The sequence below is a fragment of the Puma concolor genome, chromosome D1 (assembly GCF_028749965.1).
Source record: "Puma concolor isolate L17-30 chromosome D1, mPumCon1.1.hap2, whole genome shotgun sequence".
Lineage (NCBI taxonomy): Eukaryota > Metazoa > Chordata > Mammalia > Carnivora > Felidae > Puma > Puma concolor.
Window position 1 is genome coordinate 19,409,811 of NC_141676.1, and position 26,913 is coordinate 19,436,723.

At 41.3% G+C, this 26,913-nt stretch overlaps 1 protein-coding gene across 1 annotated transcript in view; it reads right to left on the reverse strand.

The window, feature by feature from the left end:
• Positions 1 to 322: 322 nt before the first annotated feature.
• Positions 323 to 26,913, reverse strand: part of HSD17B12 (hydroxysteroid 17-beta dehydrogenase 12) — a 167,919-nt gene continuing 141,328 nt past the window's right edge. The window contains exons 7-11 of the mRNA XM_025928103.2: positions 26,323 to 26,357; positions 18,599 to 18,680; positions 16,274 to 16,339; positions 1,763 to 1,912; positions 323 to 1,374 (exon numbers count right to left, since the gene is read on the reverse strand). Of these exons, the coding sequence (XP_025783888.1) occupies positions 1,270 to 1,374; positions 1,763 to 1,912; positions 16,274 to 16,339; positions 18,599 to 18,680; positions 26,323 to 26,357 (438 nt within the window). The 3' untranslated portion in view covers positions 323 to 1,269. The remainder of the gene's footprint in view (positions 1,375 to 1,762; positions 1,913 to 16,273; positions 16,340 to 18,598; positions 18,681 to 26,322; positions 26,358 to 26,913) is intronic.

The window sequence follows — 26,913 nt, forward strand, 5'->3', positions numbered from 1 at the left end:
ATCTTCCTGTTTTTATTTTGCGTCCTCAGCTGGCAAAATTAAAAGCTAGAAACGCCTAAACACTGCAATTTACTTTTTTTTTTTTTTTTTTTTTTTTTTTTGGGACAAATCTCCTAGTGCTTAAAACTCAGAGCCTAAGAACCACAGCCTTGGTAAAGACCTATCTTCTGTATTGCATGTTTCACAACATTGAATTATTTCTTGATGATTTCCTTCAAACAAGTTATGGAGCAGGATAAAAGTAAGTCTCAATTTATATTAAGCCAGTGTAAAAACAGCCTTAATTTCGAGTACGAAAGAAATACATTTTTTCAATCAACACCATGGTTCTATCACCTTTTATTAAAACTAGTCATATTGCTATCAATAGGGTATCAGTTTAAAACTACAAGGCCACTTCTCTGTTATCATTACTGTGGTGGGAATAGCGTGTGGTCACATATGTGAGCAGTATTGGTGCAGTGCAGAAACAGAAGAGGCTGGGGACTAAGCAAGCCACTTTCCTGGATAACGGTTTTAGTGACACCATAAGCGGCTGCCCACCTCAGTGTACTTTCTGGTCCATTTACCTTTATAAATCATACCATATAGCCTTCAGTATTTACATGCATTTAAACTGAAAAGAAATATGTATCAGAGGAAAGCATATTTTAGCAGGCTTCATGTGTCAAAAAGAACTCCATATTTCATGTCTTATTTTTATGTGATCAGCTACCTTTGAGCATAAAAAGTTCCATATAAATGTACAAGCCGGGACATACTTTTAGAAAACCTTCTAGTGATGTATATTGCAATATGTCCTCCCATAAGTGAATCAATTCAGCTCCACTCCCCCAAAAGTGTTTAAAAAAAAATGGGGGGTGGGGGGAGCTGGCCATTACTTTTTAAAGTATATTTCAGAGAAAATACAAAGATCATCATCGTTGGCATTTTGGCCAGACGAAACTACTGAAGCATTACGTCTGTCTCTGTCGTTCTGTGATTTGCTACAATCATGTTCCTTCCCATTACACTGTTCTTGCTAGTGTTAGTTCTATGTCCATTTGATATGAGCATTTATATTAAACTTCAAAATAACTCCTGGTAGGATCCAGAATATATGTCTGGAATTCCTGAAATCAACTTCTGCTCTCCTCCCAATTATGACAACATTTAGCCTTATTAGTAATTGATAAATGACAACCGCAGATTTTGGAGAGGGGGGTGTCTTGCCAGAATCCTGTGTAGGTTGGTGCACCCAGCCAAGCTACTCAGTGCAGTTATCGATGCTTAATTCTTCTTGGCTTTCTTCAGATAGCGAGCCCGCGTGGATTTGCCCATATTCGTGGTTATTTTAAAATACAGCCAGGTAGGCATGACTGAAATTATCGAGCCCTAGGGAAAGAAATGGGGAGATAGGTAATTACAGCCTATAATTTGAGCTAACTTAAAGCATCTGATCTTATGTTTTACTTTATTGTTGTTTTCTTTGTAGGTAACTTCTAAAATAAAACCACGCTGACAGCGTGGAACCTGCTTGGGATTCTCTCTCTCCCTGCTCTCTCTCTCTGCACCTCCCCGGCTTGTGCACACACCCACACCCACACACACTCTCTCTCTATCTCTCAAAATAAATAAACTTAAAAACAAAACACAACACAGATGCCTTGTTAGTAAGTCTAGACAATGCATATATGCTAATACATCACATGCTATTTTGTGACTCAGTGGGAATGAAAACCCCATAGCAAACTACTGATTTGAGACTTGAAAATCTACATACCATAAGAGAATGGATCAGGTATCCAGTGGTTCGGGACTGCAAGCCCACCGTTTTAATCGCAGACTTCACGAAGGTCTCTGCAGAGGGCGTATCCAGAGTGGGCTTTCGGATTTTAGACAGCTTTGTAGCTATGAAGAATGGCAGGACACTCTAGAAAGGCAACAGCCCCCGCCCCCCAAAAAAACACACTGGTAATTAGGAAAGCAACTAATCCAGAATCTAATGACGCCTGATTGCTCTCAGTGGCACAAACGCAGAAACCTTTTGGTGAAATCTAAAGTGTGTACCTTGAGAGAGAGAAGCACATGGAAAGCCAGCTTGAGAGGATACATGACAGATAAAGTAAACTGTAACAAGGCAATCTATCAATGAAACAATATGAGACTGAAAAAGTATTAAATATAAGCAGAAGTAAATGTCTGTGAACCTTTCAAAAGAAGGCAATGAACAAATCTAGAGGGCAGAGATTCCAGATAGGATACTCTTTCTACTCTGAATTGAGCACCATTACAAAACCACCACGTAGATTTTTGACATCTGATCCTCCTCAAGAGATGATGCTAATTGTCTTCACAATTTGTGGTTCATTAAGATGGTTCTACCAGCTTTGGTCCCTCTAAACTAAGCATTTCCCTTTCTCAGCCTTTGACAACCACTCTTCTTCCCTAGTTTATTATCATTCTGCATCTGAGCTTTATAAACTTTGCTACTAATAAGATAGGGTCACCTCACCTTTTCTTTCTTTTGTTCTTTGTGGGGGAGACACTATGACCATATGGCAACAGCTTGGGTAAGCAAGGGACACTTGATGGAGGTGGTGTGGGATGACAGGTCTAAACACAACCTGTTAGAAGAACTTAACTAGTGTCAGGTTCTCTACTGCTTATGTTTGATACATTTGGACAGGATCCAACATAGAATATAAAGGAACCCTATTACAATGGTACTGAGTCATGATGCAAAAGGACCCTTCTAGCTTGAAGTAACTTGGGCTTGTTTATCACACATGCATGAGAGGAAAGAGTACAAATTACAATGATACTTCTATTAAACAAAAGGATCCAACACCTGGTGGTCAAAATAAAAAACTTTACTAGAGGTACAGAAGTAAAATTGAGATGTGCACTAAGTAAACTAACGTCCCCAAAGTACCTCCATACCTGGGCAGACTTTGATTAGGTGACTCTTGGTTTTTGAGAATTTGTTTGTCACTATCCACCTATCTCCCACTTACAGAGCAAAAATATTTTGTCAAAAAGGCCTTTACTTTTAAAGCCATATTGCAGCAAGGATACAGTATATGAGAGCACAAACCGAAGAGAGATCTCAGACTAACACAGTATGAAATGTTTGCTGAGGCTCATACAACGGATAAGGAAAGAAAACGTTGTTCACCAAGCTGAGTAGCAAAAGCAAAGCAAAAGAAAGCATATGCACTGTGCTCTGTCTCAAATAATGAAGGCGCATAAGCAAGCCGTGTCACATCTCTGTCTCGGGTTTCCTGGTTACAGAAAAGTAAAGATCAAAAACACGTTCCCATTTACAGATCACAAGCCTGCCAAGGATACCATAAAGTTTTAAGTGCCTCAGGATGAATATGGTCTCATAATCATACCTTCCGATTACACAATGAGATTATCACCCTCCCTCTCTCTGTAGATACATGGCAGAAATCGGACTAGTTTGATCTTGCAGAAGAATTAAGTCACACTGCCTGGCTGAACCACTTGATGGCAGCACAAGTTAGCTCACCATTCAGCTAACCCATCCAGATAGCCTAGGGAGCCTCCCAGCTCCAGAGGTGGAGACAGGAGACACATGCCTAGGAATCCCAACTTAATCAATGTTCTTCCAGTAAAGAAATGCCAATCCAATTCTGGAAAGGGTATTTATTAATTTCTGACAGTGGTTTAAAGTCAAGGCAATTAACGTGGGCTGGCAGAAGATGCAAAGGATTCAGAGATGAAATAACTTTAGAGCTCTGTCTTAAAGTGGAGGAGTTTGCCAGGTAAACAAACAAGTGGAGAATGTTTCGGGTACTGAGAATAGCAGGGGCAGAGAAAAGGAGAGAGAGAGAGAGAGAATGAGCGTGATGTTCTCAGGGAGCTGGGATCTGTGCAGTGCGGTTCAAGTGTTGGAATTGTGTGAGGCAGGGGCAGGAGGAAAGCTACACTCAACAGAAAACTAAACCCAAGCACTGGACAGTAGTGATTTCTAGAGCACAAACCCTAAGAAAACATGGCGTTAATCACCACTCTATTGCCAGTACTTAAAGCAGACCTAGCACACAGGAGGGGCGCACAGATTTCCTGATGACTTAGCAACAGAATACCTCAGTGTGCACAGCACTGAAGAACTGTAGTGGGGTCCCCTTCCACTGCTGCAGTCCAGAAAATTAATTATACCAGTAAGTTGACAGTGTTAATATGAGAGGTTAGACCAAAATTTTAGATATTCTGAAGCTTACACAAGATCATCTATCTAAACCAAGATAAATGTATAGGTCTAGTTACTTGCCAAGAAATTAAAAAGGGTATTTCAAAATGCTCAGCATCACTCATCATCAGGGAAATACAAATCAAAACCACAATGGGATACCACCTCACACCTGGCAGAATGGCTAACATTAACAACTCAGGCAACAACAGATATTGGCGAGGATGCGGAGAAAGAGGATCTCTTTTGCGTTGTTGGTGGCAATGCAAGCTGGTGCAGCCACTCTGGAAACCAGTATGGAGGTTCCTCAAAAAGTTGAAAATAGAACTACCCTATGACCCAGCAACTGCACAACTAGGTATTTATCCAAGGGATACAGGTATGCCGTTTCGAAAGGGTACATGCACCCCAATGTTTATAGCAGCACTATCGACAATAGCCAAAGTATGGAAAGAGCCCGAATGTCCATCGATGGATGAATGGATAAAAAAGATGTGGTGTATATATACAATGGAGTATTACTCAGCAATCAAAAAGAATGAAATCTTGCCGTTTGCAACCACATGGATGGAACTAGAGGGTATTATGCTAAGCAAAATTAGTCAGAGAAAGACAAATATATGACTTCACTCATATGAGGAATTTAAGATACAAAACAGATGAACACAAGGGAAGGGAAGCAAAAATAATATAAAAACAGGGAGGGAGACAAAACATAAGAGACTCTTAAATACGGAGAATAAACAGAGGGTTACAGGAGGGGTTATGGGAAGGGGGATGGGCTAAATGGGTAAGGGGCATTAAGGAATCTACTCCTGAAATCATTGTTGCACTATACGCTAACTAACTTGGATGTAAATTTAAAAAATAAATTAAATTTAAAAAATAAAAAGGATATTTCAAGTTATTGTAAAAGAAATGTAACTCAAAATGTCATCTAGGTCCCTCCTTAAAAACTTCAACAAAAACACAATACACAAGGGAGCGCGTGGGTGGCTAAGTTGGTTAAGTATTCAACTTCAGCTCAGGTCATGATCTCGCAGTTCATGAGTTTGAGCCCCACGTCGGGGTCTGTGCTGACAGCTGGGAGCCTGCAGCCTGCTTCGGATTCTGTGTCTCCCTCTCTCTCTGCCCCTCCCCCGTTCACATTCCCTCTCTCTCTCTCTCTTAAAACAACAAGAACAGCAACAACAAAAACAAAAGAAACCCCAAACAATAATTAATCCATTTTCCTGTCTACTCATGCAAACATTACAGTGAACTGGTCGAGTGTACTCACCCTTCTATAGTTAGTATTTTGGGCAGAACAGATTTTACAACTTGCTTAAGCTCAAAACTTTGCCACTATAAACACTACTCCTTGGAAACAACCTGGGTCTTCACAGCCATAGGTGCAGGCAAGTGCCCTGGTCTTCCAACTTAGAATCCCAAAGTGAAAATAACTAACTAGGCCATAAAGCAAAGCTGTTGATGTTTTGTCCTTATTCAGCCTGTTTACAAGAAAAAAAAAATCCCTGAAGACAACTTGGTATCCCTTTTCTCATGCACTGGAGTAGCTTGCTTAGGTAATTTGGTCTTTACAAGACAATTTAGGGGGCCTTGCTCAGAATAGGAAGGAAGGCCACTGGAACTTCATATCATGGAGTAATGGAAAGATGGAGCCCAACACTGTGCGGCAGATATTCAAGAATCAACTACTGAACCTTGTAATTTCAGGTGATAAAGTATCTCTCATACCGTCACCCGTGTACTAAACACGTCTTCTTGAATTTAAAAATGACCAGAACAGGGGCACCTGGGTGGCTCAGTCGGTTAAGCATCTGACTTTGGTTCAGGTCATGATCTCATGGTTTCTGGGTTCAAGCCCCGCGTCGGGCTCTGTGCTGAGAGCTCAGAGCCTGGAGCCTGCTTCAGCCTCTGTGTCTCCCTCTCTCTTTGCAGCCTCCCTGCTCGTGCTCTGCCTCTCTCTCTCTCTCAAAAATAAATAAACATTTAAAAAATTAATAATAAATGAGTAAAAACGACTGGAACAACTCACAACCATGCTTTGGCAAACATGGATCCAGAGGGCACCGGGCTCCAGTCTATTTGCATAATATGGAATTCTAGACACGATGTCTCATCTGCCTTTTAGGAGTATTACGTTCGACAGTGTGACTGGCTCACATTCTTAAGGCAGAGGCTGTGGCTCCTATGAGGCATTTTAGAGAATCTTTTCTCCTTACATCTGTGTATTCATCTTCCATTTCAGGATCTGATATCCTCCAGATCTAACTCTATACGTAGATCCTAGCTTTGGAGTTTGTGTTATTTTACTTGCAGACCATGAGATGAGCATTTCCACGAAAAGGCTGTTGCTTTTTACCTGGACTTCCTAGAAAATGTTAGGGAAAAGGAATCACTCTGATGATGCAGAGATCCCTGACTACATGGCATTGAGCGAAGGCCTCACGGTAACATTACCTATAAACCTTAACACCTAAGCCCCATATGAAGGGGTTAAAATGTTGTATGTTCTGTACAAAGAAAATCCTCCCCCCTTTTTTTAAAGTTTATTTATTTTGAAAGAGAGAGAGAGCAAGCAGGAGAGGGACAGAAAGAGAGGTGGTGGGGGGGGGGAGGGGGGAGAGGGAGAGAGAGAGAGAGAGAGAGAGAGAGAGAGAGAGAGAGAGAGAGAGAAAATCAAGCAGGCTCTGCACTGTTAGCATGGAGCCCAATGCATGGCTCGAACTTGTAAACTGTGTGATTCATGACCTGAGCTGAAACCAAGAGTTGGACCTTAACTGACTGAGCCACCCAGGTGCCCCTGTACAAAGAAAATACTTGATAAACACTGGCTGGCTGATAATCTTACAAATGGCCTATTTCTGAATATGTGGAATTTATATGTTAACATTCATAGAACAAAAGGAGAAACAGAGTAATATCACAAAAAGCATTTATTTAACAACAAATATTTCCTGAGCACCTGGTAGGACACTGTTTTAGGCAGTGGAATATGGTTGTGAACAAAAGGAAAGTCCCTAATCTTACAAAGCTTACATCTGGGGTGGGGGTGGGGGCCCACAGACTACAAACAGTAAAAAATGTATGCTATATTGGGAGGTAATAATAAAAAGGAAAAAGAAAAGTAAACCTGAGTAGCGACAGAGGTGACAGCAGCTGTTCCTGCAGGTGACCAAGAAAGACCTCTCTGATGTGGTGACAAAGATGTCAATCTTTGCTTATATGAGCTAGCAAAAAGGCTATCTGGGTAAAGATCCTTTTAGACTGCAAGAACAGCAAGTGCAAAGGCCCTGAGGTGGACATGTGCTTGGAGTGTTTGAGGAACTTCAAGGGGACCAGAGATATAGCGGCGGGGGGAGGGGTTGGGAGGGCGAGATAATGTGGAACGTCTGAAATCAGAACATGGTAGGTCCTAAGAATTCATGCTTTTACTCTGAAAGAAATGAAAAGCCACGGGAGAATTTTTTTTAGTAGAGAGGTAAAATGTCCTTGATTTAGCTTTAAAGAGATGACTGTGACTGCTGGGAGCAGACTGGGGCTACAGGCAAGGATGGGAGTAGGGAGGCTGAGGAGGAAGGGACTGCAGAATGTCTAGGGCAAGAGATCGTGCCAGCTTAAATTACTGGTAGCAGTGGTGGTCACAAGAAGTGGTCAGATAGTGGATAAACCGAAGTTGGTAGGATTTCCCAATGGAATGCATTTGAAATATGAGAGAAAGAGGCAGCAGGGTATGAGGTGGGAGAACGTCAGTGTTGAAATCAGACAGCCTTGACCACATACCAGGTGTCTGATCTTGACCAAAATACTGAGATTCAGTTTCTTCCTCTGCAACTGGGGGAGACAGCATCTTCCTTACTGTGCTATTGTGAGGATTAAATAAAATACTGTCAGGTAAAGAATGTGGAATTTGAACCCTGGTATGTATTTGCAATTACTTTCTAAGTTTTAGAATATGTATATTTTTCAGGATAAATTTAGAAAGAAAAACTTGGCTGAATTTTTATAGCTTGTAAGGATGCCGTATTTATAAAGAATGACTATTGGGGCGCCTGGGTGGCGCAGTCGGTTAAGCGTCCGACTTCAGCCAGGTCACGATCTCGCGGTCCGTGAGTTCGAGCCCCGCGTCAGGCTCTGGGCTGATGGCTCAGAGCCTGGAGCCTGTTTCCGATTCTGTGTCTCCCTCTCTCTCTGCCCCTCCCCTGTTCATGCTCTGTCTCTCTCTATCCCAAAAATAAAATAAACGTTGAAAAAAAATTAAAAAAAAAAAAAAAAAAAGAATGACTATTGAGATAACCACCCGGATGTGTCAGTTGTTTCTGGACTTACTACCTCTTAGTTTTAAAATTACTGCCCCTTAAGTTTTTACTTCTTGTGGGGCAACACTGTTTTAAGGGGCCAAGCAAAAAAGATGTTACCGATGACAAACATGGAGAGTCACCTGGCTGGAAGGGACTGGAGACCACGGATCCCAACAGGACTAATGTTACTGTTCTTAAGCCATTTCTCAAAGTTGGTGCAATTGACCAGATATGATTATCTCCTGGGAGAATTATATTGCTTTATAGTTCTATTTAGATTCCATCTGCACTAACAAAGACACACTCCATTACCTTCTTTTATTGGCACTGGCAATTAAAAAGAAGAATGGATGAAGAATTCTGTTTTCAATCCCGATAGCCACTTCCTAGTATTTGGCTTGCTAGCTCTTTGAAGCCCAGTAGATCCATATGATTACTCTAAGCTATAAAATATTTAACAAAATATAAAAGAGGAAATATCTTCTTTCATTTAAAAAAAAAACTTGAATTTTGTCTTCTCCCTCATCTCTATGTGTCTTATTTATTTTCTAAATTTATTCTGATTACTACATTTAGCTGAATTAACAAAGCCACCAACTCTCATCACCCAAGAGGACCAAAGCACTGGAAGGTGGTAACTTAAGAGAAGGGGGGGGCCAGGTGAATGTCCCCATTATGGTTAAGTTCACCTCAAAACGGAGTATTCTTCTGCAATTTCCTGCTAAAAAAAAAAAAAAGGAAAGAAAGAAAACCCATTTCATTTTCAGGCCAGCTGAAACCTGCAACTGTCTTCTCTGGGTTTAGTGGTCTCAACCTGTGTCCTCGTTTGTCCTCTGATAACGAGCCAGGTAAACTGAACCCTAAGGGATGGCTTTAGAGACTTGGCTTCCCGGGAGGAGGACTGTATGGTGCAGAGAAACAGAAAGAACACAGACTCCAGAGTGATTCGAACCCAGGCTACAAATCCAGAGCTCAGTAAATTCCCCGCACTTGCCAACGTTCTTGAACACGTCACCCTTCTCTAGTTTCTTCTTAGCGCTTATCACTCTGCAAGGTCATCCCATTCATGTATTTGTTTACTTGTTTATTGTCTGTCTCCCCACTAAACCTAACTTCTACCACACCCATCTGTCTCTGTCTTTTTGCCACTGTATCCCCAATTACCAGACTACTAGGCACACTCTAAATATTTCTTGATTGAAGAAACGTGGCACACAATATATACCTCTAGTTTTGGACCTGCTATCCCTCGTCTTTGTAATGTGCTTTCACGATCTGTCTTCTCGTTGTGTGTGTGCCTTGAGCCTTGAGGACAGGGTGTGTCTGATTCACCTTTGCTGCCTCCCTGCCTAGCTAAGGACCTGTCAAATAGCAGGCATTCGCTGTCTGACAAACTGGACTGACTTTAGGCGAGTGACATGACTCCTCTTGATTCTTAGTTTCCTACTTGTCAAATGGACCTAGGTTAATGTCCACTTCAAATAAGATAACAAAATGGTTGAAAACTTGGAGCATATTGTAGATATTCAAAACATGCAAATGTCTTTCTTCTTCACACTTGAGTGTCATTTCAGTTCCCAGTGTTCTTACATATGCCCCATCCTTTGTCCCCATTTGCCAGAAGGGGAGGCTAAGGCTCAAAGTAATGAAGCAGCTTTCTGTAGGTCAGATGACCACTGACTGGCGATATCAGAACTAAAACCTTGGTTTGCTGATGCCAAGCCCAGCGTCCCTTCCTCACTGCCTTTAAGCATACCAGTCAGTAATTAACATGGTCTGCATAAAACCATGGCCTGGGGCACCTGGATGGATCAGTCGGTGAAGCGTCCGACTTTGGCTCAGGTCATGATCTCAGGGTTCCTGAGTTTGAGCCCTGCATCTGTCCTCCTCTTGCACTCTCTCTCTCAAAGTAAATAAAAAACATTTAAAAAAACAAAACAAAACCAACAAACAAAAAACCATGGCTTGGATTGAGGAAGCTGTGACTTCTTGCTTCGAAATGACCAAATATCCAGACAGGGCTTCATGAATTCCTTAGCATCAAAAACCCCTTTCATACGGCAGGTTTGCAAGGCATCACCACAGGATGCTAACTCTAGGGGCAACTGTGATAGGGTGCAGGGTATCTGCGTGGTCTTACAGTGTCTCCCCACAGGTTGCTTATTAGTGCAAGGGAAAAAGACAGTAACTATACAGCAGAGAAAGTGGGTAACACCTTGACTGAAGCAACAAAATCAACATCAGTGGTGAAGGACAGATGGATATTGTGTGTCCCTAGATGTGAATCCCTGAGAAAGATACAAACTCACATGTATAATTTTGGCTAGGAAAGCATAACGTGAATCCAACCATGAGGAAACATCAGATACATGCCAAATAAGGAATGTTCGATCAAAAAGAGCAGGAGGAATACGGTGCTCTTCAAAAATGTCAACATCACAAAGGCAAAGAAAGGCTGTGGACATATTCCAGATTCAAGGAAACTAAGGAGACAGAACAACTATGTACTATGTCATACCCGATAATGTAGACGGAATTCTTTACTGGAGGATGAAAAATGCTATAAGGATTATTAAAGAGTCAAAAACTGGAATACAGATGGAAGATTAGATAAAAATGTTACATCCGTGTTAACTCTGAAGTGGATAACTGCGTTGTGGTTACACAAAAGGATATCCTTATTCTCTGGAAATGCACACTAAAGTATTCAGAGGTAAAGAACCACGATGCATGCAACTTACCTTTCAATAATAAAGCAAACAGTAAAATGCGTAACGTTAAGTGACTCTGGGTAAAGGGGATTGGAGTGTCCTTTGTATTATTCTCTTGACAACTTTTCTGTAGATTTGAAATTATTTCTGAATAAAAAGTTTTCAAAAAAACAAGAAGGTTTGTGAAGGTTTTCCAGAAGAAGAGTTCAAGAAGGTGGCTGTCCTGGTCTTAGCTATTTCTTACACTTTTTCAGCATCCATGGCTAGTTGGTACATGGCATACAGAAGGAGCTGGTCCTGGGGCCCATCAACTAGCCGGTCAGATCACTTAGGATTTTGCCCTTTGAAAGAGTTAAGCATAATTCTGGCTGGGCTTTAATTACAGGACAATAATGAGAACAGATAGTCCTCACCAACAGAGCACGCTTTTGATAGGGTTGACTCAAGAATGAACTTCTTACCTTCAATTCAAAACTCAAAAGCACAGATGGAATTTATCAGGTCCCAAATTCACCTTTTTTTCATTTATTGTCTCTACTGTTCATTTGCCTTTCCAGAAAATGCTTATTTAATGGCAAATCTGAATTCATGGAAGGAAATGTTAAATGCTCTCACAAAATTATAGGAAAGAAAAAAGCAAAAAATATGAATAAGGAATTAATATAAAAAAGCTAAATTCAAAAAACAGACTCTCTTCCTCTCCCTAAAGAACAATCTAATATACATTCACACAGAGGTAGACCTGAAAAGACAGCTTTCCTCCCAAGGATTAGAAGAAACTGAAATTTGGCAACATGGCATTAGCCCGGAAACCCTCTAGATACAGAGGTTGACAATTCAAGACCAGAGGCATATGGCAGCAAGAGAAGAAGCTCAAAAAAGCCCTTAAAACGAATGTCTGTGTATCGCAAAGCATGGCCATGTACAACCAGAGTCTCCCGTGATACCAAGCAAAAGGCAGGTCCCTAGTATGCCCCCAATTACATGTGCCATTAGCAACACAGAGGCAAACAAACAAACAAAAATCCAGATCTCAAGAATACATTGAAGTGGGAGGGCGGGGGGGGAGGGGGGAGAGCAGGAGGGGGCCAGAGCTTATCAGGCTGAAGTATATAATAAAAAATAGGAGGGCAGAAGGAAAGGCACGTCGCATGCTGACATTCGCTTTCCCAGGGCTGGTGAAGTGTGGCCTGAGCCCTGAACGACGGATACGGGTCACAGGCTCTGGGAGATGGGGAGATGGGGCGTGAAGAGGGAAAGGCGTGCCTGCAGAGAAGGCAGTCCTGGACCCTGCTGAGGGCAGAGCAGGTACCGGGCAGCACAACGTCCACTCTGGCGATGGCCCCGTGGAGCCTGGGTTCAATCCTGAACCTTGCGGGCAGCCACGGGAGGACTATGAAGGAAGCAACATCGCCTGCCTAGGATTTTAGCAAGATCACCCAGCAAACAGTACGTGGGATGGAGTGGAAGAGGAAATCGTTGATAAATACTCCTGGGCCAAAAAAATGTGCAGACATAAAACACCACCGATGAAAAACCAACAATTTTTAACTCAGCTTCATTTAGACCAGATGTCTTTGTCCCTTTGGTCAGAACGAGTACAAGATTCTGTTCTATCTACTTCAGCATTCTGATGTGCTCGCACAGAAATGACAACTCTACTTTTTCTCACAAACATGTGAGTTTTTATTTTTTCACCAGATTCACACTGCATTTAAACCTTGATTGAATCTATTTGAAGGAAGACAATGATCAATGAAATTACATAATTGATATTCATTCCTGGGGAAAAACAAGTTTATCAAAGTTAAATATTTCAAAAAACAAATGCTAATGTGTTTTTCCAGTAGCTTCTAGACACAGCAGATTAATAGGCAGAGAATATGGGGAAAAGATCTTTGAGGCAAGCAAGCTGTGGGAATGAGAGAGGAGGCAGTCTTGTCTGTTCAGAGAATTTTAGAAACCGCTCATCTGTGCTCACAGAGTGGAATATTCCCTTTTGTCATTCAAACACTTCCAGCTTCCGGCCTTGCTGCCTGATGGTCACCCGCCAATGGATCTGTAAGATTTCTGCTTAGTCTCAGTAGGTGTTTAAAAATTACTAAATTAATAACTTGATGACAACCGATTCCTCAGAATGAGAAAATGGCACAACACTGTGTGTCATGTGGCACCTTACCTCCCACGGATGCTCTACTGGTTTCCTTGTTACCAAAATATACCACATTCGACACAGCAGATTTCAGCTATGAGCACTGACATGACAGGGTCAAGGGGGGAAGAGGGAGTATGGCAGTTGGGTATAAAATTCAGGATTCTCGAAAACCCTGTCTTCCTCCTCAGTGTACCCTACATTTATGGGAAGCTGCAAATCAAAATAACACCACAGGGCTAGGACATCTAAGGACTACTTGGGCGAGACCCCAGGTCAGGGTATAGAAGTAGCAGACTGTAAGATGGTCCCGGAAGATGAGGAAACATTCATCTAACCTTCCCTTAACTACCACTCCCTCTCACTGTGGGTGACTGAGCTACTATATCCACTCATAGAAGAAAAGGGTTTAGAAGCTAGATTCAGACAACACTTTAGGGATCTTTTTTTTTTTTTTCTTTAATATGAAATTTCTTGTCAAAGTGGTTTCCATACAACACCCAGTGCTCATCCCAACAGGTGCCCTCCTCAATGCCTATCACCCACCCTCCCCTCCCTCCCACCCATCACTTAGGGATCCTGACTGTCTAAAGATCCAAGGGAGCAAATGGAACTAGGCAGCCAATCACGTTCTGATTCCATAACTCCCTGAGCATAGAAGGATCCAATGTGTTCAATGCTGTCCTAAAGGCCTCGAGTAAGGAGGCCAGTGATGAAGAACAAAGGCTTTGGTGCCAAACAGACTTGGATTTGAGTCCTGGTTCAACATGGATGAGTGGCTCAACCTCTCTAACTCCAATTTCCATAAACTTAAAGAAGATGATAATCACACCACCTTATGAAGTCGTTATGAGATGAAATGAAATAAATGGATGCATATAAAGGGCTTAGCCCTGTGCCTGAAAGTAACGCCTCAACTACTAGCTATTAGATGTTTGATCATCTGGGGCTTTGGAATGCAAAAATCTAAATACTAGGCTTGCAGTAAGGAAGCCATGAAGAACAATGGGGTGCGTGAACCAGTAGGGGCAGGTCGTGGGCAGGAGCAGGAAAGGGGGAAGAATTGCAAGCCTCTCCCAGGACATTGTTGAAAACGTGCCTAAGCATGGAAATACTGTGAGCCATTATTTCTTTGTGTTGAACAATAGCTGATTGGAGACAGATACTCATGAAAACTCCTGCATTTGCTTCCTCTCATATTTTGTATTGTATCTTCACAGCTCTGTATCTGTTAGCTATATGATCAAATCAAAGGTCTCTACAAAAATTAAGTCAAATTGGATCAAAGGCCTAAATGCAAAAGCTAAAACTATAAAACTCTGAAAACAAAACACAGGGGGAAGCTTCATGACATGGGATTTGGCAATGATTTCTTGGATAGGACACCAAAAGCACAAGCAATGAAGGAAAAAATAGATAAACTGACTACATCACAATTAAAAACTTTTGTGCATCAAAGGACACTATCCATAGAGTGAAAAGGCAACCCACAGAGTGGAAGAAAATATCTATAATCCATATATCTAATAAAGGATTAATATCCAGAATATATAAAGTACTCCTACAATTCAAAAATCAAAAGCAAGCAACCCAATTAAAAAAGGGTGAAGGACTTGAATAGCAGTTTCTCCAAAGAATATGTAAAATGGCCAATAAGCGGCTGAAAAGGTGCTCAATGTCACTAGTCATTGGGGAAATGCAAATCAAAACCACAGTGAAAGACCACTTCCTACCCATTAGGACCTCTATTATTTAAAAACAAAAACAAAACAGAAAATAAGTATTGGCAAGGATATGAAAAAATTGGGAGCCCTGGGGCATTGCTGTGGGAGTATAAAATATGTAAGCTACTATGGAAAAAAGGCAGTTCAGAGAATAGAAATATAGATATAAATAAAATTACCACCTGATCCAGTGACTCCACTTCTGGGGACATATGTACAAGAACTGAAAGCAGGGTCTCAAAAAGATAGGCGTACCCCTCACGTTCACAGCCACATTATTCACAGCAGCCAAAAGATGAGCGCAAGCTGAATGTCCAACAACATATGAATGAACAAACACAATGTGGTGTACACATACCGTGTAATTTTATTCAGCCTTAAAAAGGAAGGAAAGTCTGACACATGCTCTACAACATGGATGAACCCTGAAGATGTTATACGAAGTGCGATAAGCCAGACATAGAAAGACAAATACTGTATGATTCCACCCATAAGAGGTACCTACGCCAGTCTGATTCAGAGAGACAGAGAGTAGGACGGAGGTTGTCCAGGGCTGGGAGAGGGGGAAGTGAGGCGTTACTGTTTAATAAACACGTTATTTCAGTTTTGGAAGATGAAAAGTTCTGGAGAGGATGGTGCTAACGGCCGCACAACAATGTGAATGTACTTAATGCCACTGAAACAAATACTTGAACGTGATTGAAATGGTATTTTCTGTTATGGACTTTTACCACAATTTAAAAAAAAAAGTTAAAACTCACTACCACACCTAAGGCATCCTGGTACACGCGGTCGTCCTTGCTTTGCACAGAGTGAGTTTTACTCAGCCCTCCACCTTCCCCCGTGGTTATTACCCAGTGGCTCTGGGAACACAGTCACCACACGCCTTGAACACCTGGCAGCTAAGAGATACGGATGGTCTAATTTTCTCAAAATAAAACTGTAAAAAAATAAAACCGTGCGTTTAGTTCTACTTTAAGTACCCCTACTTAAGAATTCTAGGGGATAACTTTTTTAAAATCTAGACGTAAAGTGCATAAAAGAAAAAGAAATCATGTCTTTAATGGTGTGCTAACGTCACACTTTCCTTAGGAATGCGATTTTCTTTCGTTGCCAAGACAGCAACAGTTGCTGTGGAAACCACACAAAAACAGGGATATGCAACTGAAACATACCCCACTCACCTGCACAAAGATGCCCTTGCTCCTGTACTCCTCATGGAGGCACTGAGAGAAGAAATCCACAAAAGCCTGGGATGGGGTGGGAGTGGGAAGGAAACACACATATTACATCAATCGGCCTGATTTGTAGCCATGGCAACAAAAATAACAAACTAACCATTTAACACTCGAGTTCCTAATCATTCTTTTTATTTCACATACAGAAGAGACCTTAAAAAAAACACCTCAAAACCTCAAGTCGTTTTTATCTGCCACTAAATTAAGTATTCTCTTACCAACTAGAATCTCCAGATCAAATTGTGACTTAACCAGAAAAGGGTCTTCTCTTCCCTTTTTTCAGAAAATGACTTTTCAAGAAGAAATATTTTATTATATAACAAAGGACACATTCCTCCTCCCCACTTGCCATTCAAACAGAAACACAATATGAATTCCGTTCAACTCTCCTCTATAGGGATTTTGTTGTCAGTAAAGAAAAGAGCAAGCTTCCTCTTGGTCCTTGGGGATGGCAAGATCCAAGAAGCGTACGGATGAATGTGACAGCCCATCTTCTTCTGCTAGTACAACTTTAAATCTATTTGTAAAATATAATGTACCATTTTTCAAGTATGGACTCAACCTCAGGCTTAAAATGCCAAGTATCAATGATGACTCTTCGAGGCTCCCAACTAATAACAGTCTTGTGGCCACATGGAGCAGAACAGGTGAGAAGCTAGAGTTCAACAATCACTTCACAAAACAGGGTGTTCATTTGAAACCTCCCTCCTGTATGTTTCAGATACAGAAAGCAAGTAGATTGCAGGAGTGGGGCGTGGAGCCAAGCTTTTTCAAAACAGTAGTCACTGTTCATGATTTTCCCGTGGACAAAGGGCCAAATGAAAAAGAAAGCAGGAGTTTTGCTCTGTTCCTTCTCTGACATATCGCAAGTTCTTAGAGTATTAGATCTCAATGGTCATTTTCATTTCAGGGATGTATCCTGTGCCTCAACAATGTATATAAAGATGCTATGGACCTGGAGGCAGCAGGAAATGTATTCTAAATGATTTTTCCTACTAGTAATGTGAACAGGTGAATGGTGATAGTGTATAAAATTATGACATCTTACAGAGAGTTCTAGAAAATTCTTGTCTCACTCCAGAAGTGACAATTCATATCTATGAATTCTGAATAGCGTGGCAAAATGCTCACACTCTCATCCAGGCTTATCTTGCGCCTACTGTGTGTATTTCTATCCTGACCGGCTGCAAATTCTTCCACTAAGCTCTGCAGAGTGGCAACTTTTGCTGGATGGAGTGCACTCTCATTCATGGACCAAATCCCCAATCATTAACATCGTGTTCTGATCAACTGATCTAACCGGCCCAGACCAGCTCTCTCTCTCTGGGACGTACAAACACAGGCATACCGCACTTCCTTGCATTTCACTTTACTGTACTTCACAAGTGCCGTATTCTTTACAAAATCGAAGGTTTATGGCAACCCTGCCTCAAGCAAATCATCGGCACCACCTTTCCAACAGCATCTGCTCACTTCCTGTCTTTGTGTCATATTTTGGTAGTTCTCCTAATATTTCAGTCTTTTCTTTATTATTGTATGTGTTATGGTGATCTGTGTTCAGTGATTACCACATGTTGAAAGCTCAGATGACGTCATTTTCTAGCAATAAAGTATTTTTATTTTTTTATTTTTTTTTTCAATGTTTATTTATTTTTGGGACAGAGAGAGACAGAGCATGAACGGGCGAGGGGCAGAGAGAGAGGGAGACACAGAATCGGAAACAGGCTCCAGGCTCTGAGCCATCAGCCCAGAGCCCGACGCGGGGCTCGAACTCACCGACCGTGAGATCGTGACCTGGTTGAAGTCGGACGCTTAACCGACTGCGCCACCCAGGCGCCCCAATAAAGTATTTTTAATTAAAATATGTGCACTGCTTCTCTAGACATAACGCTATCGCACACTTAATAGACTACAGTATAAACGTAGCTTTTTTTTTTTTACCTTGATCCTAGTGTAAACATAATTTTTATATACACTGGAAAACTAAAACACTCAATTGACCTGCTTTATTGTGATGATTCACTCTATTATGGGGGTCGGGAACCAAGCTGGTAATAACTCTGAGGTATGCCTGTACCAGTTTCAAAACCAGTCAACTACTAGGAGAAAAAAGCATCTGTGGATCTGAGATCACGGTGCCCCATTCCTTTTCTTCCCAGTCCATTTGAAAACAGCCAAGAACAGAACTTCAAGAAGCTTCCATGCTTATTTCTCAGACCGAAAAGTATTCCTCATTCTCATTCTGACATGATTCACTAAAAAATTGTTCACCTTGGTCGCAGAGTACATGGCCAAAAGTGGAACAGGGACTAGGCCGCTGGCAGAGGAGATGTTCAGAATGGCCCCTTTCGATCTAAAAAGGAAAATGCACCAAGTCAACAGAATGAAATCATACACGCAACCATTTGTAAATTACAGATTGAGATACAGAACTACCTGAAACAGAAGAACATAGCTGTTTTTCTAGCACACATCACTCCTTGCCTTTCATCAGCACATGATACACTCGGTCAGTGAAGGAGGCATAACTCAATCAACTAAAAATAGCTCCTGTTTGCAATTAGCTCATTTCTGTTTTAGCAATCCAGGGCATGACCAGATCAGAGCTACAGTCTCCTCGAGTTAATCTCTCCTGTCTGAGGTCTTCTCTGGCCACATCACCAAGAATCCTCCGTCTTGGAAATGCTCTCAATATTCTGATGCCTTTATTCTGGTTTATCATCCATCACATACTACCTTACTGTAGTATTTAATCACTGTATGTGTATACACGCTTTTCTCCCTCAACAAAACCATAAGCTTCTGGACATCATAGCCCTTGTCTTACACTTTTCCTCAAAACCTCCTGCACAGTCATGAGCATGTAACAGGTACTTAATTTCATTAAGTAAATTCATTACCTCCTGGCAATGAATGAACAGTTATGTGCTGCCCTCCTACTTCCTCTAGGTTGTAGATATTCAGGCACTAAACAAAGAGCTGACTGAAAAGTCATGTGACTCTACAGGAGATCAAACCATATTCTCTGCCAAAGGGCAAAGGGCAATTCTACAGTAACTCCTAGAGATGACTGAAAACTAAAAGTCAGAAAGTTACCAGGAATTACTAATTTCATTAATGAATGAATATTAATTTGAGAAAAGCAATGCTGTAAATACATTAGTTGTTAGCAAGTACATAAGGGTTGGGTAACATGTGGAATTAGGGTTTTAGGAATTTTAAACAGAATTAACAACCAACTCCTCCCCTCCAAACCCATTCAGAGGAGGGAATGGGGGGGGGAGGGCGGCGCGCTGCCAGTCCCCTCCAGCCACTGCAAACAACCCTACCTACTTCCTATCCTCCCAGTGAGGTTCCTTTTCTTCCACGCAGATTCTCACTGTTCTCTGTCTGAATTTACCTCCCCCAAGATCTATTTTTTCAGTATTTTTTTTAAAAAAGGACTATACAGACCCTTTTTATGCAAAATAATAAAAGAAACATGATTAAATGGCATCTAAGTTATTTTAGACGCAAATCTGAAAAGAAATAATCCCCAAAGGTCACCCAGTCCATCTGCCAGCCTCTAGGCGAGATGCCACTTCAACCATCAAACAGAAGTCTGGACCCTCCGTTTACTGTGTCGCTGGAAACAAGGTGTCTTTGGTTTTAGATTTTGAACTGAAGTGCTTATTAGTAATATTCCTAAGCAACGAAATCTGCTCACATTTTGGTCACAGAAATCAAATCTCAAATCTAAAAACGTTATATTAGGGTTTTAAAGAAAGTTGGTAATATTTAGTCATTGTATTGGTTGTATCATTCTTGTGTGTTTTGCTTGTGTCTCAGAGACAGAAAAAGCCTTTTCGTTTTAAATATTGATAAGAGAGTAAGAGTGTCTATCAGGAGTTAGAACCCTATCACCCGAAGATAAAAAACCAGTAATTAGCAACGACTATCTAAGATTTTGATTTTATCTATATTTGTGAGAAACTCCTTTGATCAAATTTGACTAAAAGCCACTTTGGTTACTGGAGACTTTTAATGGAGTATTAATTTATGATGTTTAGAACATCTTTATCTTTTCAGGGTGTTAAAAATGTTCTCAAATTAGATTCTGGTGACGGTTGCACAGCTCTGTGAACATACTAGAAACCACAAATTGTATACGTTAAGTGGGTGGGTTTTAGGGTATGTGAAACGTATCTCAATAAATCTGTAAAAGAAAAAGAGAGAGAGAAGTCTCTTTATGATATATTGTAATGTGTCACCTTTAAACTCAGAGAGTGTCCCAATCAAGTACATTTTAAGAGAGCTATGGTATCTTACACATCCCAGAATGCTTCCTGAGAAGTAACCCCAGATCCCAACAAGTTGCACCCCCTTCCTGAGCCCTATGCATCCTTCTAGCTTTTAGGTAGCATTTTCCTTTAACTTCTCATACAACCAGGAACTGCTACGGCCTCACTCATTCGGAGCAAACGAAGAAAGAAGCTAGTTGCAGATGATGTTGTTTTTCACCAAAGCTGTAGTATATCACTGTTGTTTTCACCTGGATTATGTGCTCCCTTATACTTAGATTGGCTGGAGCGATTACATGTGCCCTTGAACAAAAATCTTGTATTTTTTTTATTTCGTTTCTCACAAATGAGGTACAACCTAAAAGTCTTCCAAAATTAAAGTTTAACGTTATCAAATATATTTTAAAAATTAAATCTGGATCTCATCAAAACACACTCTTAAGACTTCACTCAACAAAGCCATGATTTCAATCCAGGAAAATGTGTTTAAAGACAGTAAAAACTTCTTTCCCGTTTTCAAAAATAATAGACTAATAGTCAAATATGTCACAATTGTGCAGGGATGCTCCTTTAATTGTTTACTCCTTGAGGCAACTAACATCTTTGTTTTGCCAATAATATACACTGATTAAAATTTCTGGGAGGTAGAGTTAGTTTGACTTCATGAAAAGTCAGAATTTGAGGGAACGTTATTCAAAACAAAGTATTTGCACTCTAGCATATATTAAACAACGCCAAGACCAACAAAGTCTCGAGCAAGAATGCACTAGACCTCAGGAAATACAATGATGGCATTTATAATTGTATCATAATGACAGCAGTGAGACACCTCTCTATGAAAACTCTGTGCTAACGAGAAGCACACGTGTCTGTCTAGCAAAAACCTTCCTCCCACACCCACACCCACAACAGCACAGAATTCTCTCTTTCTCTCCAAGGGTAATAATATTCAACTGAGTTTTGTCTGAATCATAAACAACACACGGGTGGAGCCGTCTTAACCCTTGTACTGTATACAGTATCTATCCTTCATGTCGAGATGGGGATGAGCATTTGGGGCTGCGAGGCACAAAGGACTCGTCTTTAAAATCAACTACTTTGTCTGGCTCTAATCCTCCATCTAAGCAGAATTAGTGACGTCAAACCAGTTTCCATGGCACAGGCCGACTCACGACAGCTCTGTTATATCAAGCAGAAGGACAAAATGGGCTGCGCTTAATTGCACACGAAAACAAACATAAAACTGAACCTTAGTTAATCTCTCATTTTCCGGGGACTTGGGGAACAATTCTAAGATTGGAAGGTACATTAACAATATTTGCTGAAGTTCCATAATGAAGACTCATGTTGCTCATACTTCATACTTTCCAGTTTGTTATGACAAACATCCAAATAAACAAGTCAAGTAATATTTTCTGTGATATAACATTCTTCATTCATCACACTGCTTACTTGCTAACAGCCACACGATGGTGTCTCAGTGGTACAAATTACTGAGGGCCCACCAGAACTAAAATACTGCAAAAACAAAGCAGAAACACCACTGCTGATAAGGAAGCACCTTTTCATAGAAATATATTCTCTTCAATTACTAGCCCTTTCACAAGCCAAACATTAAACGCACCCAACCCTATAAAATTCAGCATCTTGTAATTACAGCTTCCTGCAGCTATGCTGTCTGGTAGAATTCCCTCAGACCTGTGAAAGCCCCATCCTAATACTCTCCTTCATTGTCACTTGGATAAAAAAAATTGCCAAGCAGTGGCACCTGGGTGGCTCAGTCAGTTAAAAGTCCAACTTTGGCTCAGGTCATGATCTCATGGTTCGTGGGTTCAACCCCTGCATCGGGCTCTGTGCTGACCTTGTGGAATCTGCTTGGGACTCTCCCGCTCCCTCTCTCTGCCCTCCCCTGCTCTCTCTCTCTCTCTCTCTCTCAAAATAAATAAACTTAAAAAAACAATTGCCAAGCCTTTATTTTCCTATAAATGCTCCACTACTCCATCAGACTGTTGCAGTATCCTTGTCTACAGCTCTATGAAACTACTACTGCCATAGAGGAAGTGATAGGTCTCCTTTGAATAAGTCACTGATTTCCACCTTCCTCAGGTACCTTCTGCTCCGCAATGCAGGGGAGAGAGATAGGGAGGTGTTACGTGCTACCATGAAGAACTGGGACGCGGGGTTGACTCCAATGGAGGGAACTAACTGTACTCAGAGAGTTTGACGACAGGCAAGGGAGATTGTGCAAAAAAGACTCCATGACGCTTCTTCCTATTTCCATTTCTTATCAAGGAGTGCATAAATGTACTCCGGAGAGCCATAATTTTTTTTTTTTTTTAAAGCTTAAACACAACACTGAAATTGGTAAAGACAATTCACTAAGAGACTCTCAAGAAGACTAAGAAACATATCAAAACAGAGTCCTTGGTCAGAAAAGAATCCTGGAACAGAGGGGTCAGACATATAATTAGAACCAGCAATCCAAATACATTCTACAAATCCTGCTTTGCTGGAGAAAGTTTGCAAACATTTACCACATGAAAGAGAACTGCCTGCCCTAAAACACCATAACATGTCATAATTCCACCTTAAGCAATACAGTATGAAAGGGGCTATTTTTAGCTTTTCCATGGTTGTTATGGCAACCACCTCCTGGCTCCAGCTATACACAATGTTTATAATTCCAGAGAAGTGGAAAGAGCAAGTTTCCTCTATAATGTAATTATGCACTTTCTACTTCTATGGTAATAATACCTTAGTTTAATTATAGATACTCGTTTAGTGATAGTCAGCTGGCCCTAGGCTATAGTTCTAGAGGGTTTGGAAAATCTCATACATCAGAGGTAGAATCAGTGAAAGGGGAAAACAACAACAACAACAAAGGATCTTTATAAAGGACTCTGCTGTTACTGAATGGAAATAAGAATCCCATGGAAACCAACCATAGGAAATACGCCATTTGAGGCTGGTGTAAAGGGCAGGGTATAATAAAATCATTTATATTGTGTAAGTAAGAAGGCTTTCAGATGACTGTTTACCTTGGAGTTATTCCTCTCCTCTCGGGCACACGGCTAACAACATTTCTGGCCTCCTCTGCAGTTAGCTGTAGCCGGTGACTGAGTTGTGGGCAACGGAATGTTGGCGGAAGGGATGGACACTACTTCCAGGCCTGGCCCATGAAACCTCCCGTAAAATCACCCTTATTCTCTCTTCCTTCGTCTGCTGGGTGGATGCAGAAAACGCAGCGGAGAACTGCAAGACCCAAGGGAAGAGCAGCCCTGCGTGGAAGGAGCCTGAGATAATGCCTGCGTAGAGCACAGCCCCAACCCCTGATACACACCGGCTGTGTACGAGAGCGATGGTCTCTTACAGCCTGCCCTAATTAATACAACTAGTAACTCCTTGAGTTCAAGGGGACAGAGCTATTCCCTCTCCTAACCAAAACTAGTGATTCATAAAGTCCACTTACGTTTCTTACTAGTTCTTAGCAAGTGCCACATTCACCCTATGGTGTCGGTTTCAGCCCATCGACTACGATGGCTTTCCACCAGATCATTTCTCAGCCTTGGCGTAAAATCCACTTGGATTTCCTAAAGGCAAAGATCCAGTTCATCTTCTGTACACGCCATGATACACTTTACTCAGGTCCTCTTCTTTGCATTGTTTTTATCTAATGCTTCAGCTCTAAATGTGGTCATGGCTGCCTAGGTCTATAAAGATAGGGGTGAAGTTCCTAGCACCCTATGTCTGTATCTGGTACTAATTATGAAGGTTCACAGCACTCAATCTCTTTGGGACTCACTTTCTATCTATCAAATAAGGGTGGCTGGTTTCAATTCATTTAGAGTACTAAAATTCCATCACTATATAAATCCATTGTGATCTGCAAAATTATTTCACAACCATTATCTTTTTTTTTTTAATGTTTATTTATTTTTGAGAGAGAGATGGGGGCATGGAGTGGCAAAGAGAGGGGGACAGAGGATCTGAAGCAAGCTCTATGTCGACAGCAGAGCCTGATGGAAGGCTTGAATTCACAGACTGTGAGATCATGACCTGAGCCGAAGTTGGACGTTTAACTGACTGAGCCACCAAGGTGCCTCCATTATCTCTTTTCATACAGATGTCACCAAAATCCTTAATTCCTTAAAAACTCCTTTTATAACACTACTGTGGTTTCTATTTCGTTCTTAAAGCATGGACTTATTATCCTAAACTAATGTCAACTCACTTGCAGATGTCAAAAGTGCATTAAGATGACGGCCGAAATTCATCCCTCCTCCGTCCTACTCTGCGACCCCAATTCTCTGCCATCTCCTAAGGTTTTGTCTGGTTTGACTACTGTCTGTCACTTCCATATCTGACCATTAGGGGCACACTCCCACTGTCAATCAACACAAAGCAGTCTGAAGGTTTTAAAGAGAATTTTTACTAAAGGAATTAAAACACACCAAACCTCAAGGGCGCCTGGGTGACTTGAGCGGTTAAGCTTCCAACTCTTGGTTTCAGTTCAGGTCATGATCTCACGGTTTGTGAGAGGGAGCCCCATGTCGGGCCATGAGCTGACAGTGCAGAGCCTGCTTGGGATCCTCTCTCCCCCTCTCTCCAAATAAATAAACATTAAAAAATATATGTACCAAATCTCATATAAAATGGAGTTACAAAAAAACCCTGCTAAGACACAGTTTCTCAACCAGTCTCTGTAGATGCCAAACAAAATGGATTCCTAACCTTGTTTCCTCCTTCATACAACAGGAGGTTATCAAAGTTAAATGAGTTAACACTTCCTCAGCACAACACTTGGCATACAATAGGTGCTCAATAAACAGTAGCTGTAAACCCTGCCAGCAGCTGGTCATAGAGCTTTCTTCACAGAAATAGGGTCTTTGGGCTCTGCCCTTTTCCAAGCCGTGATTCCTTTGGATCTCTTCCAAACTCAAAGCTCTTTTGCAGAGGAAGGATGACTGTGAAGTCCTAAATTTAGCAAATGATCAAGCTTGCTCAAGATGCAAGCCCAGATCTTTTCAACGGGTTTTCTTTGAAAGCCTAGACATCATTCAGGCTTTTCCAAGGGAGAGACAGAGCTTAATTACAATTTTACACTTCCTGCTATTTCAAGAAGAACTCTACAACACATTTCTCAATGAAAATGAAGACACCTAGCATATCCTAGTGGAACTCGACTCAAACTAGGACACAGATGGGGCTCCAAGGTGTGGGTTTCTGCTCCAAGGTGGGTCTGATATCTTATAACCATTTTATAACATGCCTAAGTTCCCTACATATCCTTTCACCCATTAAGAACTAAAAAACCAGGAGATGGGGTCTTGCTTTGTGAAACTCCTCTAATTTTAGTTCTGAGAGCATATAGCTTTAAGAAGGCATTCCCGGGAATACCCCAGGAATTCTATCCACCCCCTCAGAATAGCAGGCAATTGAGTTAGTGATGGTGACTCAGGCAGACTTTTTAATCCTGATCTAAAGGAACCACCACAACCCTGGAGAGGGAAATAAAAAGGGAATCGAGTGGAAAAGGCCTCCACCACCAGATGACTCATGCTCCACCGTGTGACTCGCCCAGCACGTTACTCTGTTGCTAAGACATGGGGGACAGGTTCATTAGTCACTTTAATGAATTTTGCAAAGAAAGGATTCTCCCTATAAATAATCATGAGCTCTGTCTCTCTGGTGCTTGTGTGTGAGCTTGTGACTCACCTTTCCACCATGCCAGGCAGCACCAATCGTGTCATCTGCAAAAGAGAAAACAAAACCTTCGTGATGGCTGAGGATGCAAGCAACAGATAAAGAGTGAAGGAAGCTTCGCCCTCAAAACAGAAGGGGATCACTAAACCACGCCCCACTCGACAGACAGCAATTTATTTTATACGCTCTATATAATTTGGCTGTGGTAACAGTACATAAAAAGGAATCAGATGAAATTACTGGAGATAACACTGGGAATACTTTCAGTAAACTTGGCGAAAATGGGCCTTGCCTGAAAAGGAACACTGGCACACAGATCTTCAAATAATTAAGGGCCTGTGGTGAAATCAGGACCCCCAAAACGCACTCCTGGAAAAAAACATCCGTTATGGAAAGAAATATCTGCCAACCAAGATTACTGACGATTTCTAATTTAAAAGCTCAAATGACCTTTTCCTATCAAAAAAGCGTTTAGAAGAATGCTGTCAACTGACGGCAAATGTTAAGTGTACCTCACATTCATTCCCCTTGTTTGTCTAGCTAGTTGTGAGGAAAACTCATCCTTAACAACAACAAAAAAAAGACACCTGCATTTTTAAAGGG